This window comes from Pterocles gutturalis, unplaced genomic scaffold (genome assembly GCF_000699245.1).
Source record: "Pterocles gutturalis isolate BGI_N339 unplaced genomic scaffold, ASM69924v1 scaffold7178, whole genome shotgun sequence".
NCBI lineage: Eukaryota > Metazoa > Chordata > Aves > Pterocliformes > Pteroclidae > Pterocles > Pterocles gutturalis.
Genome location: NW_010125467.1, coordinates 3,287 through 20,818, shown reverse-complemented (window position 1 = coordinate 20,818; position 17,532 = coordinate 3,287). Strand labels below are relative to the sequence as shown.

General features: G+C 37.7%; 1 protein-coding gene across 1 annotated transcript; it reads right to left on the bottom strand.

Annotated features, from left to right (window-relative positions):
* Window positions 1-5,219: 5,219 nt before the first annotated feature.
* Window positions 5,220-17,161, bottom strand: CFLAR (CASP8 and FADD-like apoptosis regulator). Its single transcript, XM_010078575.1, has 9 exons — window positions 16,806-17,161; window positions 15,740-15,845; window positions 14,695-14,830; window positions 14,423-14,520; window positions 13,144-13,189; window positions 12,345-12,394; window positions 11,115-11,193; window positions 6,314-6,827; window positions 5,220-5,358 (listed from the first exon to the last, which is right to left on the bottom strand). The coding sequence occupies exons 1-9, from the start codon at window positions 17,099-17,101 to the stop codon at window positions 5,220-5,222; spliced, it is 1,464 nt and encodes a 487-aa protein (XP_010076877.1). The 5' UTR covers window positions 17,102-17,161.
* Window positions 17,162-17,532: the final 371 nt, after the last annotated feature.

Below are 17,532 nucleotides of genomic sequence, written 5' to 3'. Positions count from 1 at the left end.
AACCCGGGACGCTGCCCTCCCAGCGCTCGGCCGGAGGGCTTGGGAACCTCCGGCCCGTCCTCCCGGCCAGGAACTTCTCTAAACAGTCAGAAAAAAAGCAACGCACAACGCTTCCAGCACGAAATACAAGAAGTGACCAGTAACTCCTGCCCCTGTTGCTGCAAGCCATTTTAAAGCAGGCTACCTTGCAAAAAAGCCCCAAACATTTTTGGCCTTTATTTTTTTTTCACTGACAAGACGCTTGAGAGTAGCGCTTGTGGGAGGAGGCTTCAATGGCATTTTTATGCGGGTCTGTCCCTTCCACACCCTTGCTGCAGAAAGGGGAAGAGGAGGGAGGAGAGCAGGCGCTGCCCAGTGCAGGCTCCTCGGGGCTTTCAGCATCCTCGGTGTCCCCTCGGGTCAGCCGAGCCAGAATGGGAAGTCTCCTGGGTCACGCCAAAGAGCTGCTGTCCAACACACAAACAATGGCCAAGTTATCTGTTGAAACTAAAAGGCTTGCTGTCGTTTATTCAGTCTGCTCATTTTTATAGAGCTGTAAAAATCAACAGCCAAAGTTAACACGTACAGATACACAGATAGGGATGCACAGCAGATCATCAACACAGATGGCAGCTTCTTCCCAGCAACATCATCCTGTGCGTCAGAAATGTGAAACTCCGAATATCAGAAAAGAATTCTCAGAAACTGTCATAAAAAGCTTCTGTGACTCAGGTAGCTGTAACAGGAGTCACTGTTACTTCTTACGCAGAGTTGAAAGGGGAGATGACACATACAGTATGCTCTATCTACAACTGTTAGCACCATAACTTTCTCTTGAACATAACTTATTTTCTGGATAATGAGCTGGCAACCATTGTAAGACACAAGTTTGTAACAATACAAAGTAAACTGGATTTAGGGCTCAGTCACGTCAATGCAGGTGGCTGAGGAAAACCATACAACTTAAATCTGGTGTAAAACCGCACAGAATCTCTTGCCTCATGGGTACATCTTCTGAGCCACTGAAAGGCATCATCTATATTCTGCCAGTTCTCTTTTCCCTCTTCCATATCTACAGCACATACAGAAGTACAAGAAATTTCTATTTCAGTTACCAGAAAGCAAAACTAAAATTCAGTGCCATGGAGCAGCGTGTCTGACAGCCTTGTTCAAGGCACTGACAATGCAGAAGCAGAGGAATGGCTTGTTTTATTTTGTTCAACAGCAAATTCTGAAAACTAGACATTTTGGCAGCCCCTGATCATGGAATTTCACCAGCATGTAATTTTTTAAGTTCCTATGCCAACACCCTAAACTCATGATGGATCCAGAATGAATTGTTTTCCTCCTTTTCTTTTGACTACGCAATGGAAGTTTGATACCATTCAACCCCTCTACCTGCAATACATGTGCAACCTGATACAACCCAGGCCCTGCATCCAGTCACTTTCCAGACTCAAATTTTAGATGCACAGTATAGCAAGAACAGACAGTCCACATCATGTGTACGGAGGGACACAAGAAGCTATGGGAGAAGTGACAGACAACTGACATGACAAAATTCCTGCATGATAATAAACACTGACTTCAGTGCTATTTTTCACTATGCAGCAAGTACAGGGAATCAATCTACCCACATGCCACTCTTGAAAGAAGTGTCAAGGCAATAGATACCACTTAGATGAAAGATTGCAGAATGAGTGCTGCTATCAGAATCAGAGTGCTGGTCAGAATCTACACTCTTGAAAGAAGTGTCAAGGCAATAGATACCACTTAGATGAAAGATTGCAGAATGAGTGCTGCTATGGTTTAAGAATCTACTGACCATCAAGACATCAGTGTAGAAAATCCATCTCTGGCATCCATGAATACTGCACAATACATGACATGTCCCCACAACTCTCTGGTCATTAGAGGGCTGTGATCACTTCCAACCCAAGCAGCCAGACACAAAGAGAATCCCTTCCTTTTTCACTGCACAGGTTATTTACAAGAGCCTCTATGGTTTTCAAAATAGCATTTCTTCGTCATCTCTTAAGGAAAGGGACATGGATTTTACTTATTGAATCATGCCCTAAGGTGAACACGTACACTTCATAACCCTCAAACCAAACCTATGCTGTCACAAAACTATCAGAAACAGAATATATCCTATTGCTAATATTTTAAGCAAATAGTTGCATTTGTCATCACTCAAAAAAACCCCAAAACAACAGACCCACAAAAACCCACCACATTGTTAGATCCTGTAAGGATACCCACTATTATTCTTACTTCCTTTCTCCCTTGTCTCATGTTTTCTTCCTTCTCCTGCCAATATTGATGCTGTATTTCTCCTCCAAATCTTCTTTTCCCTACTTGTTCTTCTCCCAGTTCTCCCTACCATTCCACTTCTTGTTCCTGCTTCAGATTTCCATATTTCTTTCCCTTATCTCTCTGCTTCCTCTTGTTCCACTCTCCATGCTTTTGGTTGTCTATAAGGCAGCAAAGTGCTCATCACATGCAAAAGGTAGTAAGGGAAATGGGAAAAAGTGAAGCTAATTTGTGAAAGGAATCACATTTATTAACATCACATAGATATAGATAATAACTAGGAATCACATCTTATTTCTACAACCACCAAAAATGTATTTGTTTCACCCCATTTGCTTCATTTACCAACCACTACAGGAAATAATTTATAAGATTCTGTATCTGTCATTTTATAAGCCTTCTCCTACCCCATGAAAACATGAACAAGGTAGAGTTCCAAAATTACACTTGTGCTCTGTTTTAATATAGTCAGTTATTAAATATTCAGGGTTAGAAATGAATGCTGGTTTTACTACCTATCATATATAATACAGACCCTTCTGTTGATGCAGTGCAGTAAGTTCTCTACTTGAGTGTGTGGAATACATACGAATGTAACTTTAAGACACAAAGTATTTTTGAAGTCAGAAGCAATATGGCACTAGTTTATGAAAAGGAGCAGTTCAACAGGCCCTTTCTTAGAAAGAGTAGACTGAAAGGAAGACCTGTCCCTTCTCCCTGCCCTACTATGATGCATTTATTTCTATTTCTATAACATCATTAAACTGAATTTAGTATTTTTACTTTAATGCTCATAGAGAAAAAGCTTTCAGAGAATGTCTGAATTTTGCAAAAAATTATTTTCTATTTTTCCTCTTATGCCTGTGCCTAGATAAAATTACTGTAACAAAAATAACACACGTTTAACATAAAATTTTGGGTTGCACTTCCCAGTTGAAAGCTATAAAAAATGTTTCCTTATACTTTTATTAAAGAGGCCACTATAGCTTATGAAGTGGAAAGAGAAAAGTATGGAATGCATAGGCTTGCAATACAGGTGAATTATTTTTCTAAACTGTGCAAAAATTCCTTCTCATCATAACCATGTATCTAACTTCCTAGAGTTAACATGCAAATAAAGCTGAATACAAAACTGAAAAAAGATAACAAGTGAAGATTTAATCACAATGATATAAAATGTACTTTATATAGAATACAAAATGGTCCATTAATATATATAAATAAATACACATTTTAATATTAACTTTTTATATGGATAGTTAAACACCGTAAGGTCTTGTTCAAGCGTTTCTCCTTTTGGTATACTCTTAACAATCCTCAACCAGCAGTTTAGGAACGTCTTAAGCCAGGGAAAGACATAACGAGGAAAGACTCCTGAGCACTTTTCAGGCTTCGATATCTACTCTTTGCCAAATAAAAGTGAATGTGAATTTTACTTCCAATTATAGAAGCTACTTGACAACTCTTTTTTTTTTTTTTCCTGAAAGAAACTTAACAAGCCTGGATTAAAAAAAAAAAACAATCAAATCAGTCACACTAGCAAAAAATCTTTTTGCAGTATATTTGCTCAACCAACTAGCATACCCTATATTAGCAAAAACCCTTTCCTTTCCGCTTGCATGAAAAGCACGTGTCAGAAGGATGTATGGTACAGCTACACCAGAAACCAAGCAAGGCATGCCAAGGCCTTAAATTTTTTTCCTGGACAGCAGACTGTATAAGGAGTATTAAAAGTTTGCAAGTGGCCTACTTTAGGAGGGAAGAGAATGCCACAAATTCAGTGACAATACATTTCAATACAATTCATCCAAGTTATACTGTTATATAACAAGCAGGTTAACTGAACTCTTCATGTCAAGCATCTGCTCCACTGGAGAAAAATTTCTGTATTTAGGACAATTTTCACGCATGTATTTTTCAGAACAAGGGCAACGTGGAGAAAAAAAAAAAGAATAAACACATATTCTTTTTCATAAGCAAAAACAGTAAGGGTGGGGTGTTTAATTTAATCCAGTTTTAAGAGCCAGTGGCTGCTCCATGACATTTAGATTCAAATATAAGAAAGTGTACTTTTACATCTATACCTGGTGCAACAATTGAGAATCATGTTTCAGTGTCCACAAAACATCTGACAAAATCCCACATTTTTGTAATTGTGTGGTAGATTACTGTAAAGCGACGCCACATGTGGACTCATTTTTGCATCAGCAGAAAACCTAGCTAGCCCAAAACATGGCAGACTGTCTCATTTAGTAACATATAAATCTTCTGTACTGTGGACAGTACTGACTACCAGGGTTCTGGGTGAATCACTAATGTGGCAGGCAGGCAGAATCCAAATTATTTTAAAAGAACATCTCTCTCCTCCTTCTGTTCTGCTACAATTTGTGGAGGCATGCAAGCAAGAACTTAATGAAGAACTGGTGTTGCTGGGGAGGCATTCTTTCCTGACACATTTTCCACCACTATTAGGTGCTGGGGAAAGCACCCAGTGAATTTCAGGGGTTTGCACTGGCTTTTATTTGTTTTAAGCATCAACAGAACCTAGGTTGGTGCACTGCTAATAGGTATGCAAAAAAAAAAAACAAACCAGTGAAGCAATAAAAACACAAAACCCTGGAAAACCCAACAGCTATATAGTCTAGAGCTTTTTCCAGCCTGTTTACCTGTTGTACTTGGTTGTAAGATCTGTTGCAGTGCTACACAATAGCTGCCATTCTCATCCAAGCCTTCAGAGCCTTCTGTATTAAAACATAAAATCTAGTGCCTTAGCACACCAAACTGCTTCTAAATCCCTGGGTTCGGCAGCAACAGGCATTTTAGATATATGTGCAATAACAATGCATAAAGTAAAACTATGCGTAAAACTGTCTGTATCACAGTAAGTGTTTCTTGTTAGCCACTTCAGACGTCCTTTCCAAGAGCAGTTATGGGGGACAAAGAAAAAGTTTCTTCCTCAGTGTGTGTTGGAGCAGAAGTGAGTATTGTTGGCTTGGGTCAGCAGTCTTATTCCATTCATAGACTTTTCTGTTCAGTTCCGTATGGATATCTAATATAGAGAGTTTCCTGCAGCAACAAAAGTAAAAGCTTTCTATTAGAGAATGAAGCAAAACACCATTTAAGAATTCACAAGAGAGAGGGCTTTAGACTCAGCAAGGAGAAACTTTCAAATTTCAGTCTTTATTTCAGAGGTTACACCTCTTAAAATCCAAGGCTGAATATGCATTTTGGAGATCATCTGTTATAACCAATATCACAGTAGTGATTTTGGTTATGCTGACATGATGATCTGTGATTTCATTGCAAGGTTTTAGGTTTTGTAAAAAAGCGTACTAAATGTTAACCCTGCAGCTACCTTGAAAAACAGCTGCTAGATCCCTGGTAGATCAGTTGTACAACTAAAACTTTTGTTGGTAACTTACATATCCAAACATATCTGATTTTTGCTCAGATTCCTTTTGATGATCTCTTGAGATAGACTAAAGTTTTCTGATAGTTTAAATAGTTCAAGTTTACAAATTGGCAATCTAACGGCTCCCTGAGCAAAGGGTTAACTAGATCTAAAGAAAGCAAAAAATCCTTCCCTCTCAGCTGCCTTTTCCCTGAACGTAGGCATTGCCTTTTTATATTTGCAAGCAGAGCCCTTGTTAATGATTAAAGGCAATCCTCAATTTTGTAGAAGCCTGGTGTGTGCTTTGTTATCTTGGAGAGGGAAGGTTTCCATTCCCGTCTAAAGCACTGATACACATTACCCAGGACAGGTTCTTCCCTTCTCACTCTGCACGCCCCAGTGCCATAACACACTTTAATTTTACTCTCCAGAATCAGAAACTTCACTCCTACTTTAGACTACCTTCCTGTGCCATTGTGCCAGGATCAGATATACTTGTCTTTTAACCTATGACACAGCATGAAGGCACTTTTCAGGACCAGAAGGGATGAAACTTAAGGTCTCTCTTTCTCTAGGACAGCAGGTTGTCATAGGAAAAGGGTTCTTTTTTTCCTTTTTTTTTAAATTTACCTTCTATGAGGATTGCGGAGTAGCTCAGCCAGACAACGCAGATAATATGAGGATGAACTTGGAGATTTTTCTAGTGTAGACACATCCACCTTACACTGACTCCAAAAGATGTCTGCTACTTGGGGGATAGTGAGTTTCCAAGGGATTTTTGTGTTAGCAATGATTTTTTCATCATTCCCATCTACTTCCAACAGACTGGTACATTCTTGCTCATTGTCTGGCACAATGTAGGTCTGAATAAAAAAAAGCTTTGGTTTTCCTAGGAGTTCAGGACATGAGTCTGCTGTAAAGTATTTCTTTATTTGTTCCAAAGGGAATCCAGGAAAGGTATGGTCTGTACAGAAGATGCTCTGAGGAGTTCCACGGCTGACCAATACGCAAATGAAGCTGTCACAATTTCTGTGCTTCTGCAACCTTGCAACTTCGAGCAATGTTTGATTCATGGTGTCCATATTTAAATATCTGTGACAACAAATGTCATAGCCTAAGCCTCTGAAGGTCTCTTCCAACACATCTGAAAAAAGCAAGATGTAATTAAATCACAGCACACCAAAGCTCAATCTCAACTATCTTGAATTACAGTATTTACAGTATTTCACTTTGGAAAATAAGATTTTATTTCCTCACAGCAATTAAAAAATAGGGAGTACTTGATGTTGATCACAATACATTACATACTTATAGTGCTATATGCATGTTGTCTTTAATATTAGTTATGTACTTCGTGATAGCAAAGACATGATTCTTTGGCACATGATCTATTCCAAATTCCACAGACACTTGTATGCTTTAATTTAGAGCCAGTATCTCAAGTTCCTAGGGCTTTAAATATCAGGCAAAAGAAAACATTAGAAAATGGTTTACACAGAACATTCTTGAAATGGTAAGGAGTGATCTGGATAGCATGGGAAGTCTGTTTCACCTTTTAACTTGTCAAAATTACTCTGAATGGTTATCATAGATACACAGAACTACATAGGAAACACAAACTCCCTTTCATCAGTCAAAAAGGAACCTGCTGCCGTCATTTATGCTTCCTATTATATAAAAGGGACTTTAAGTGATGAGTTCCAGGTGGAGAATGGACACTGAAGTCTTAACTGCGACAGAATGACATTTTCAGGAGGAAAAAAAAAGCTAAATAATGTGTTAGAAATTAAAACTGTAGAGAGCCAAAAATCAAGATTTAACTCTCTTGCAATTGTGCTAACCTATGCTGCATGAAAATGTGCTATGCTCTGAATAATGGATGTTTATTAATATGGGAGTGAAATCAGATGCATGGTGGTTAAAACCACGGGTATTTTTTAAGTGTTCATAGAACCACAACTACTACTTTTGACTCATACCTGTAGCATTGTATCTTTAGTATAAACCACATATACATTGCCCCTGCACAGTTTCTGATATGACAGGAAATATCAAGTGCCATGTTTATGTAAAATTCCTTACAGACACAGGAAGCTAGACCGTTCCTTGACTTCAGAAGTTCAACAAACCCTGATTAGCTAAGGCTATTTCAGAGTTAACTGGCAGCAAAGCAAGGAGTTGTACCACCACGCTGTTCTCAAAAAGCCCACAGTGAAAACAGGGAACTGAACAAGTAACTTTCTTCAGCAAAATGCAGGGCAGACACAAACTCTACAGTATAGTGAGGTGATACACAGGAACTACAGAGTTTCATTCCAGTTCTGTTGGTTTGATTAAATTTTGTAAAATAATTCAAAAACTTTCCAGACATTTTTTTTACTTGGAAATAGAAAGGAAAATCCCCTGTATTTTAGGCAATAAAACATGCTCTCAGAATTCAGGTGGAAGATTCAGTATTAATACTTTTTAGTAGTCATATACTCGATGAAGCACTTCATCCCTTAGAGGGCAGCAGTACGTACACAAAACAAGAGTTAAGCAATGAGAGTGCTTTTCCTATAATTTACTTACCTCACTAGCATGTACACAGACACCCAAAGATACAAAACTTGACATCACCTTAGACCATATACACACTCTAAGTGTTCAAAATTAAAACAAACAAACAAACTTAGGCCTGATACCTTAGTTTAACTATGAATCAGAAAATATACATGGTAATTGCATACAGCAATTTTACTTTAAGGCAAGATAAAACACAGCATTACATGCTGCACCCAGAGATCAGAAAACATCTGTTTCTTCAACAGTAATCATCTCCCAACAAACCTCCACTGACTTGTGAGCATTTCCACACTACAGAAAAATTACCCTTTTCTCCCCTTGATTGTTTACAGTGTAAAGATAAAAATTGGCTTCCAAATGGAAAAGTCAAAAGCAGTTACAAAACAGCAAGACTCTATTTACAAAACAGTGAGGTGCATTTCAGTTTGAATTTTATCAGCATCTGATGAATTCACATTGTTTACACTGGGCATCTTCAATTGTTGCAATCTTTGATCCTACAGTATCTATTATTGGTTCAGCTTCCTCAGATTAAATCTTGGGATAGCTACAGACTCTAATGCATGCCACAGATACAATTCCTAATGTTCTCCCTGCCCTCTTCTCTTTCTTTGTTATTTTCAGACTTCAGAAGTAGTGTGGCACTACAGCTCTGTAGAGTAGTGAATGCCTTTCTAACAAACTCCTTTAAGCAATGCCCTATGTCCTGCCTCACCTGAATCTCGCTAGTACAGTAATGTATTTCAGTGAAAGCCTTGCTTTCTATCATGTTAAAATGCTGATGATGCACTGGTGACATTAAACATCTGAGACATACACATAGTTTAATTGCTTTTGCATCCAGTGCAGCATGCATGGAGACTGAGACTTGCTTTGGGTGGTTTTGTCACAAAACCCATTTTTGTCCTTTCCAGTCAGCAGACTTCGTCTATCACATTTACAATTTCTGTTTTTGTACAAACACTGAAATGACCATATGAGCTTATGAAGACCACATGCTTTTTTTTTTTTAAATTTTGTGCACATCTCTGTATTTAGTAGTAATTACTGTGACAAAGGAGTCTGCACAGTATATTGCCTGTGCAAAAGATCTGTGCCTTCTAAGGGAGAGTAGATGTAAATTTATGTATCTGTGACTATGAACTGACATAGTTTTTACTTCCTGTTTTCTGCAATGTATGTGCCTTACCTGCTTTTATACTTACTGTTTCATTTAAAAAAACTCAGACCTGGCACAGTAAAATGCTTTGGATCAATACATCAGACCAGTACATGCTCATATCCCACTGGAGACAATGAAATTTAAAGAAGTTTTTTTTTTGTAAACAAGGCTATTTTCACACCTCATCTTTTCTTTAGTTTTCCACACTGAAATTTCTCTAACAATCCTTTTTGTATTTGCTTTTAAAAAACAGAACTCCAAGTAATAAGTAATTATTTTGGTACTGGAGCAGACTATCATGCCACCTTTGAGATTAAGGCTGCATAATAAGTTTCTTACATCAAAAGGTTCATTTGTTCTCTAAAGCTACGATGAAAGAGAAGAACAGGAAAATAAAGAAGGAGGCAACAGGACAGAGCAGAATGTTTGATCCCAAGAGCAGCCACCCCCACCAGTCTTTCAGTCCTTGGCAGGCCATCTTGGTTTATTTTCCTCTTGGAGCAAAGTCAGCATCTTTTTTTGAAGAAGTCCTTTAGATTGAACAATTTAATTTCTACATCCAGCAAGTGCATCCCTGTTCTTTTTTTTTTTCTTATTCCCCAGAGGTCATTGATGAACTTGGTAGGACAGACCAGAATCAGATCCCAAGGATGCTTCCCAGTTGCATGTAACCGAGTTAAGTGCCCTCCTTGTCCCTCTTCTCCAGGCATGGCAGGACTGTGAATCGGTTCTAGTTCCTGTTACCCTAATGGCAAACTAAGTGTCTTGTTTTATATAATTTACCTAAAATACTATTGTCAAGCACACATCAAAATTTTACTTTCTGTGTCTGCTCTGCATCCAGTGCTCTTCAACAACTACATCAGTAATTCTAAATTGGTCCATCTGCTGGAGAGAGAAAAGATATGCCCACAAATCCTCCTCTTCTACACCTTGCCTATTACAGAACTGACTGCAAGTGCTCTCTTCCTTTTTATTTTTAGCCTCATGTGTTCCAATGATTAGAGAGTGGGGTTTTTTTTGCTTATCCAAGAATCTAATATTTGGTTTCTACAAAGGCAATCAGGAAAACCCACACTTTAAGCATGGCACTGACTACCTTGAATTCTACATGCAAATTGGGGGCTTTGTTTTTTTTTTTTTTCCTTTAAACTAAACCAAGAGGGAAGGAAGAAAAATTCCTTTCCCTATAAAGCTATGGTGATGGTTTCAGTTAAACTGTGCAAGATGTAACAGATGCCTAGGTGCATTATTAAAAAAGGACCATGTGCTTTCAGCTATTCAAAATCTGTGGTGTCTGATATGGTTACGCTTCAAATCTGCAACAGCTTTGGTTTTGTTAACTGGTGGGAAAGACCATTTCTGCCAATAATCTGCTGTGTGACTGCAGCTTAACTATTCTGTTGGTCTCTGAAGATCCTTTTTCTTCCTCCCAAAATTCAGTCTATCCTCTTACAAGTTCTTTCATTCAGAGATTCTGCAGCAAAAACCAAACGTTGCTTGCAATAGTTATGACAGTTGGCATTAACCTCAGTTCAGCATTCCAACTCTCTGCTTTAGAAGACTTACCAGAATTGATAAACTAGCTGACTAGCACAACATTACCCTAGTCTGGCTGGTGAATGTACATCATATTATTTATAACAAATTGTTCTCATTATCTGAGAGTAACAAGATAAGGAACTTCAAATTCCAGAGACTTACCTGTGTCATTGCCGATACAGTCTATTATCAGGCATATTCCTAAAGGTTGACTTTGCATTCTGTACTGATCATCAAACACCTGAGGAACATGAAGGACAAATACTAAGGTAATACGTCACTCTTTCAACTTACAGACTAGATTCTTTTCTCAAATTTAACTACCTCAGATCTCTTCAATTACATTCTGTTGTTTTTCCCTAGAGTAGCTAGCAGAAGTCTATCTACTGGGATATAGTATGTCTTACCTACACAACAAAACCAAAAAAAGGGAGACATGGACTAATGATTTTTTCTGTATTTCCAGTATAGGCTTAATTTTTGCATCTTGTTATGCAACCTTACTACCATAATGATCCTTAAACAAAAACCAAGACTGTACCAGAAATGAGAGAAGCACATTTGAATGTTAACTCTGGACAGATGTTCAAATATTGAAAAAACCCCATGGGGTGGAGGGGCTTTTTAAACACCTGGACTATGACAGCAATGATCCTCCTATGGTACCTCCAAATTAATGTCATTAATTGTAACTGCTGTTGAGATTTTGGGAGCTATAAGCTTCATATTGGCAACGCAACAAATGTAGAAAACTTTTGTGTTCTTCAGGTGTGCAAGCAGGCACTGCTCACCAGAACAACATTTATTTCCTTATTTAGTGGAAGAGCCTTCTTCCTTGTTCCTAAATAATTTGTAATGACTATCACAATTCCTCTCCCCTTGAAAAAGATTACAATCAATTTGCTATAGGTAGCTCCCTGGTTCCTGGCCTATAGGAGAGATGGTGAAAATAACAGTAGTCCATTCTTATCATTAACACCCAAAGCACGTCTGTCTTCTACCTGGAGAGTAAAGGGTGGGAAAAGAATAAAGAACAAAATTTACTGCATGCAAAGAAGCCATCTGCATTAGAATTCGCAGGGTAAGAGGTCTGACTTCTATCAGGTTTTGACTTAGCCTCCACTAATAAATATACAAGTTCTGTGTACACATCATATGTACATGCATTTTGCACACTGCTGCTTCCAGAAAAGCAGCAAATATTTTGTATTAAAAATATATTCTGCAAAAGCAATTCATAGAACTTGTTTACGGCTGAGGAAGATACGGATGTACACATTGTTCTGCTTGCACGCAAATTAAAAGAAATCCCAAAATAAAACACAAAGAAAACCAAGGTAAATACAGAGGTTTTTATTATATTTACATGTATTCATATGCACAAGTACATACCTTATGTGACACTGGTCCTGATTCCTCAATGGACATGTGGGCTGGTTCTGCTGCAGTTAAAACATACAGAAGTAATCTCAGTATGTAGATACCAGTGATATTTCTTTGACACCAAGCCAGTTAAATGGAACCTATCTAGTTCAGCCAAGTTCTCACTCATCTGGACCTCTTAGTTTCCATGTATGCTACTGAAGTTAAAAAAACAAAACAAAACACAAAAAAATTGTCACTTCTAAAATGTTATTTGGATTGCATTCTACATTGCTTCTGACTAGAATAAAAAACCAAGCAATATCTCCTACACTGAGAGAATTCAGCCAACTACTCTTTTAAAAATCGCCATACTTGAGAGGTATTTTGGGTTTCCAGAAAGAACTCAACACACATGGTAAGAATCCGGTGCTCATTGGAAAACTTACTGGCTGGCCTGGTGGAGAGCCCATCACTGAACTGACACAAAAACTTCATACTCAAGACTTAATGGGCACAGCTGCACTACATGGGCCTCCAGAGCTGGCTCATCAACCTTTTCCATTATTTTATTAATAAACTAGTTATGCTGTTAGAAGTTGTGACCCACAACAACTTCAACAAAGTTTTAAGATCTGCCAGCACAAGCAAAGCAAATACAAGAGCAAGTGATAAGGCAAAGTTCTGTTTTCAGTGGCACCAAATACTCTGCTCCTGGTGTTATCAACTGGATTAGCCATAAACACAGCTATCAAACAACCCTTCTGATACAATAAAATTCATCTTTTAGCACTTTTAGATTATCAAAACTCAGATAAAATGCTCTTACCCAGAATAAGATTTTGTCCATTTTGTGATTTTTCTTTGTTCACATTCTGGATCTAAAAATGAAGAAAAAGGTATATTTTCCTTCCCTCCTTGCAAGAATCCATAATCATGTGTTCCAAAATACAACACAACAGTATTTTTCTTCCTCAATAAAAATATTACATATTTTAGATTCAGATCTATCAGCTAATTAGAATTACAAAATAACAAGTAAAAACCACAAACCTTACCAAAACCAAACACACCCCAAAACAATTCCTCCTCAGAAAAAATTTACCAGCTTGACATGAACAGCAAACAAAATCTTAGCCCCTAAAGTAGTAAAACAAACAATAAAAAATCTGAAGATGGGAATTTTGTTTCTTATAGAGAAGCAGGGAGGAACTTTTCACTGAATTAGAAAGGAAATTATAACGATATGATCATAATATGGAAAGTCAAAATCTTCCCATTAGTAGTCTGGAAAACAAAGTTGTTGTGGCTTCGTTAGTAAAGACAAATTGCATCACTGGTGTCTTGTATGTAAGCCTTCTACATACTATTTACTGAACACATGACAGAAAGAATCATATCAAATTCATTTAGCAAGACTAAAGACTAAGTAAGGTCATACTACTACACTATGAGGTCTAACGGAAAACAAAGTTGTTGTGGCTTCGTTAGTAAAGACAAATTGCATCACTGGTGTCTTGTATGTAAGCCTTCTACATACTATTTACTGAACACATGACAGAAAGAATCATATCAAATTCATTTAGCAAGACTAAAGACTTTAAGTAAGGTCATACTACTACACTATCAGGTCTAACCCAAATATAAAGAATACTGCATGCAATAGGATTTGATGACTTTTCACATAATGAGATATCTTAGTTAAAACAAGATTAAAACAAAACAACATCTGATAAGGTCTCCTTAAAAAGCCATATCTTTCAGCTTCCAAAGTTAAAAAGCTACTTTCCCTGCAAAGTCCAGAAGTACAAAGAAAAAAAAAATATGTTTTGCAAAGAACAGTCAAAGCAAAACATTTTGCTCCCCAGAGTAGTAGGAAAAAAAATCTTTCAAGATACAGATTTTATATGATTAAAGAGGAACTTTCTCAGTCAGTAGATTTAAATCAGACCCTAAACCCAGCAAATAACATGAATAAGAGAAATGAACCAAGTAAAATTTTAGTTACTAGCAACCTCTCATTCCTTAGGCTCTGCAAAGCTGAATCCCCTTTCAATGTCCAGCAATATTTAGAAATGAAGGATATGTCTGATTTATTGTATACTTACCCTTGAACCATAAGGAGGATCAATCAGACTGAGATTAGGGAGAGATGCCCGAAGTGCATTTACATATAGTGGCTGAGAATGAACGGAGGACACTAAAGCTGAAAATTTAACAGAAACACACAGAGAAATACATCATGATACATCAGCTGTTTTAAAAGCCTAAATCCGTGAAGCACGCAAATACTCTGACTTGTAACTCACAATTTTATCTTCAGTAAGAACACATCTGATCTTTGCTATCAAGAGTAACAAGCGTAAAAATAGCATCTTACCTTCGTGTTTGTACTTCTGAATCTTCCTTATCAGGTCTATCCTGTGAATATTTTGAAAACAATTTTCTAACAAATCCAGTTGATTAGGAGCCACCAAGTTTAGTTTCTCCAGGTCAATCACAAGAGCTAGAAAAGTCTAGAATAGCAACAGAAAACCAAACTGTCATATCAGTAATTTGTTCTCTATCAGTAAGTAACAAAAGCAACCCAGAAATAACATGGGGGGGTCATAAAGGTTGTATATTGAAGAACTAGGGTCATTACCTTCTGAAACACTAAGAAAATTATCTGGAAGATATAAGAGTTCTTGGTATTATCATAGGAGTAAAGGAAACTAGAAAATTATATTCTTAAAAGTTTTTGAGGAAACAGTTTTGCATTTCCTTGCTGCTACAAAGCTAGCCACCTGGAATGTTAGATCACATGCCACAAAGCAAGAGCTAAGAAAAGATCTGGAGAATTTGCAGGGCAGGCATCTTCTCTCCTCCTTTGAAGACAGAAATCTTCAGTCTTCTATGCACAGTGGTCAAGTTTTCTGAACCCTCTCTACTTAATCTCTGCTTTCTCAGAGTACTTAAATATTCAGAATGCAAATGTACAGAGAAAGATATAACTAAAATAAAACTGTTCTTTTATAAGTGAAGCAGAGCACAAACATATGAAGTGACCTTGCAACTCAAGACACATTTCATATGATTATTGCTTTGAGATCCTTCATATATGAACTTTCAGACCAGTAATACTGAAGAAAGATTTTTTTTTTTAATGCCTTCTGCCTGTCAGGTTCATGTTAACACCATTAACACCATTCACTACAGCAAGCCTTCACTGTTCTCTTTCACTGTTTCTCATGCTCCTTTCCTTGAATTAAAAAACAAAAAATGAAGTAGAAGCCACTACTACTCCTTCTCCACTTCCTGACTTCTGTCTACCCCTGCCTCACTACCCCTACAGTACTGTCTCCCCTACTTTGCTGTCCAGCTACTTACTTCCCTTTTTACTTTAGCCTCTCATTGCTCCAAAGGAGACCAGCAGAAAGACATACCTTATTTTTTGCCGTTTTCATACGAGGTGCATAATCTCTGAGTAGAAAAACAAGAGAACACACTTCTTCTTTTTCCAGATTCTCATTAATCTCTACCATTAGTACCCTGAAATAAAGTTGAGACATTTCTAAAGGATTAGCTTTCTGCAAGATCCCACCCTTGCCCAACTACCCAAATTCTCCCACGTTCCAGTCTTAATGTACCATTCAAATTAAACAACAGGAAAAAAGCCTACCCTGCTGCAAGATTCAGTTACAGAATACCTACTCCTGCTAATCAGCATCTGCATTACTGAGACTGACTGTGTCACAGCCACTGCTAGGAAAACAGAAGTCTCCTTAATATTTCACTAGAGATTAAGTGAGAGAAAGAGACAACAGAACTTCAACTTTTTTACCTAGTAGACATAGGGTTTTTATTTCAGTGAGAAGTTAACACAGGAAAATATTCCTTATGAGTACATATATTTCTTTCTGAAGTCTCTCAAAGAAAATAACTGCAGTTTCTTAATTTAAGCCTTTTAAAACTAGAGTAAAAAACAGTAAGAGACAGGTCCCCTGAGAAAAGCGATACCACAAGGCGCTGCGCCCAAAGAAAACTAGAAATAAAATATCTAAAGAAAATAACTGCAGTTTCTTAATTTAAGCCTTTTAAAACTAGAGTAAAAAACAGTAAGAGACAGGTCCCCTGAGAAAAGCTATACCACAAGGTGCTGCGCTGCGCCCAAAGAAAACTAGAAAAAAAATATCTCTAATGTTGTTCCTCTAAAGCATAATTTCTATGTGCTAATCTGGAACTGTACACATACGAGTGGTTTTATCGATTCACACACACAAGCTTCCAATGCCATGGCTTGTAAGAAGCTACTAAGGCTTATTTTAGGGACTAGACTTGACATTATTTTGAGCATAGCTCTAGATATAATACCCTTTTTCTGCTTTTCTTCTACTATCAACACCTATTAAAAAATAAATAAAGAAACAAAGCCCCACAAAAAAAAAAATCCAAAACAACCCACACACATTTTGAACAGAGTAGCCTTGAAATCTGAAATAGATATATTACCTGTAATCAGGGACAAGTCTGAGACTCCTGGCAAGGTTAGCCTCCACTGTTGCTTTCTCAGTCTTCAAGATCCTCCTCAGCAAGTCAAACCTCTTAACTGTGTACAACAGCTCAGCCAGACCAAGAAAAGACAATTTCTCCCTTTCATTCAAAGCCAGCAAGACCTCTCTAATGTTGGCAGTGGCCAAGTCAGGAGCCAGGTCTCGACATAGGAAAACCATAATCTCTTCTTCTTCTTTATCCAATTCTTGTTCAATCTGGTGAATAAGGACAGCTGGCACTTGGCACCTGGTCATCACTTTGTCACTGTCTCTTTAAAATTGTCAGCCTACTGTTTGTTAAACAGGAAGCCAACATGACATGAAGCCCATGTCTACTACAGCACTTCTCTGATGTTCATTCGTAACTAGACGCATTTTTACTGTTAAACAGGAAGCCAACATGACATGAAACCCATGTCTACTACAGGACTTCTCTGATGTTCATTTGTGACTAGACGCATTTTTGCATCAGCAGTTCTGTGGGAGAGAATTAAAAGGTACTAAATCAGTGATCTGCTGCACATGTTCACAGTTAACTCTATCTGACTTTCATCAGCAGTTCTGTGGGAGAGAATTAAAAGGTACTAAATCAGTGATCTGCTGCACATGTTCACAGTTAACTCTATCTGACTTTGTTCACTTACAACTAAAACACCAATATAGTCTACGCCGACCTCCCGTTCTCA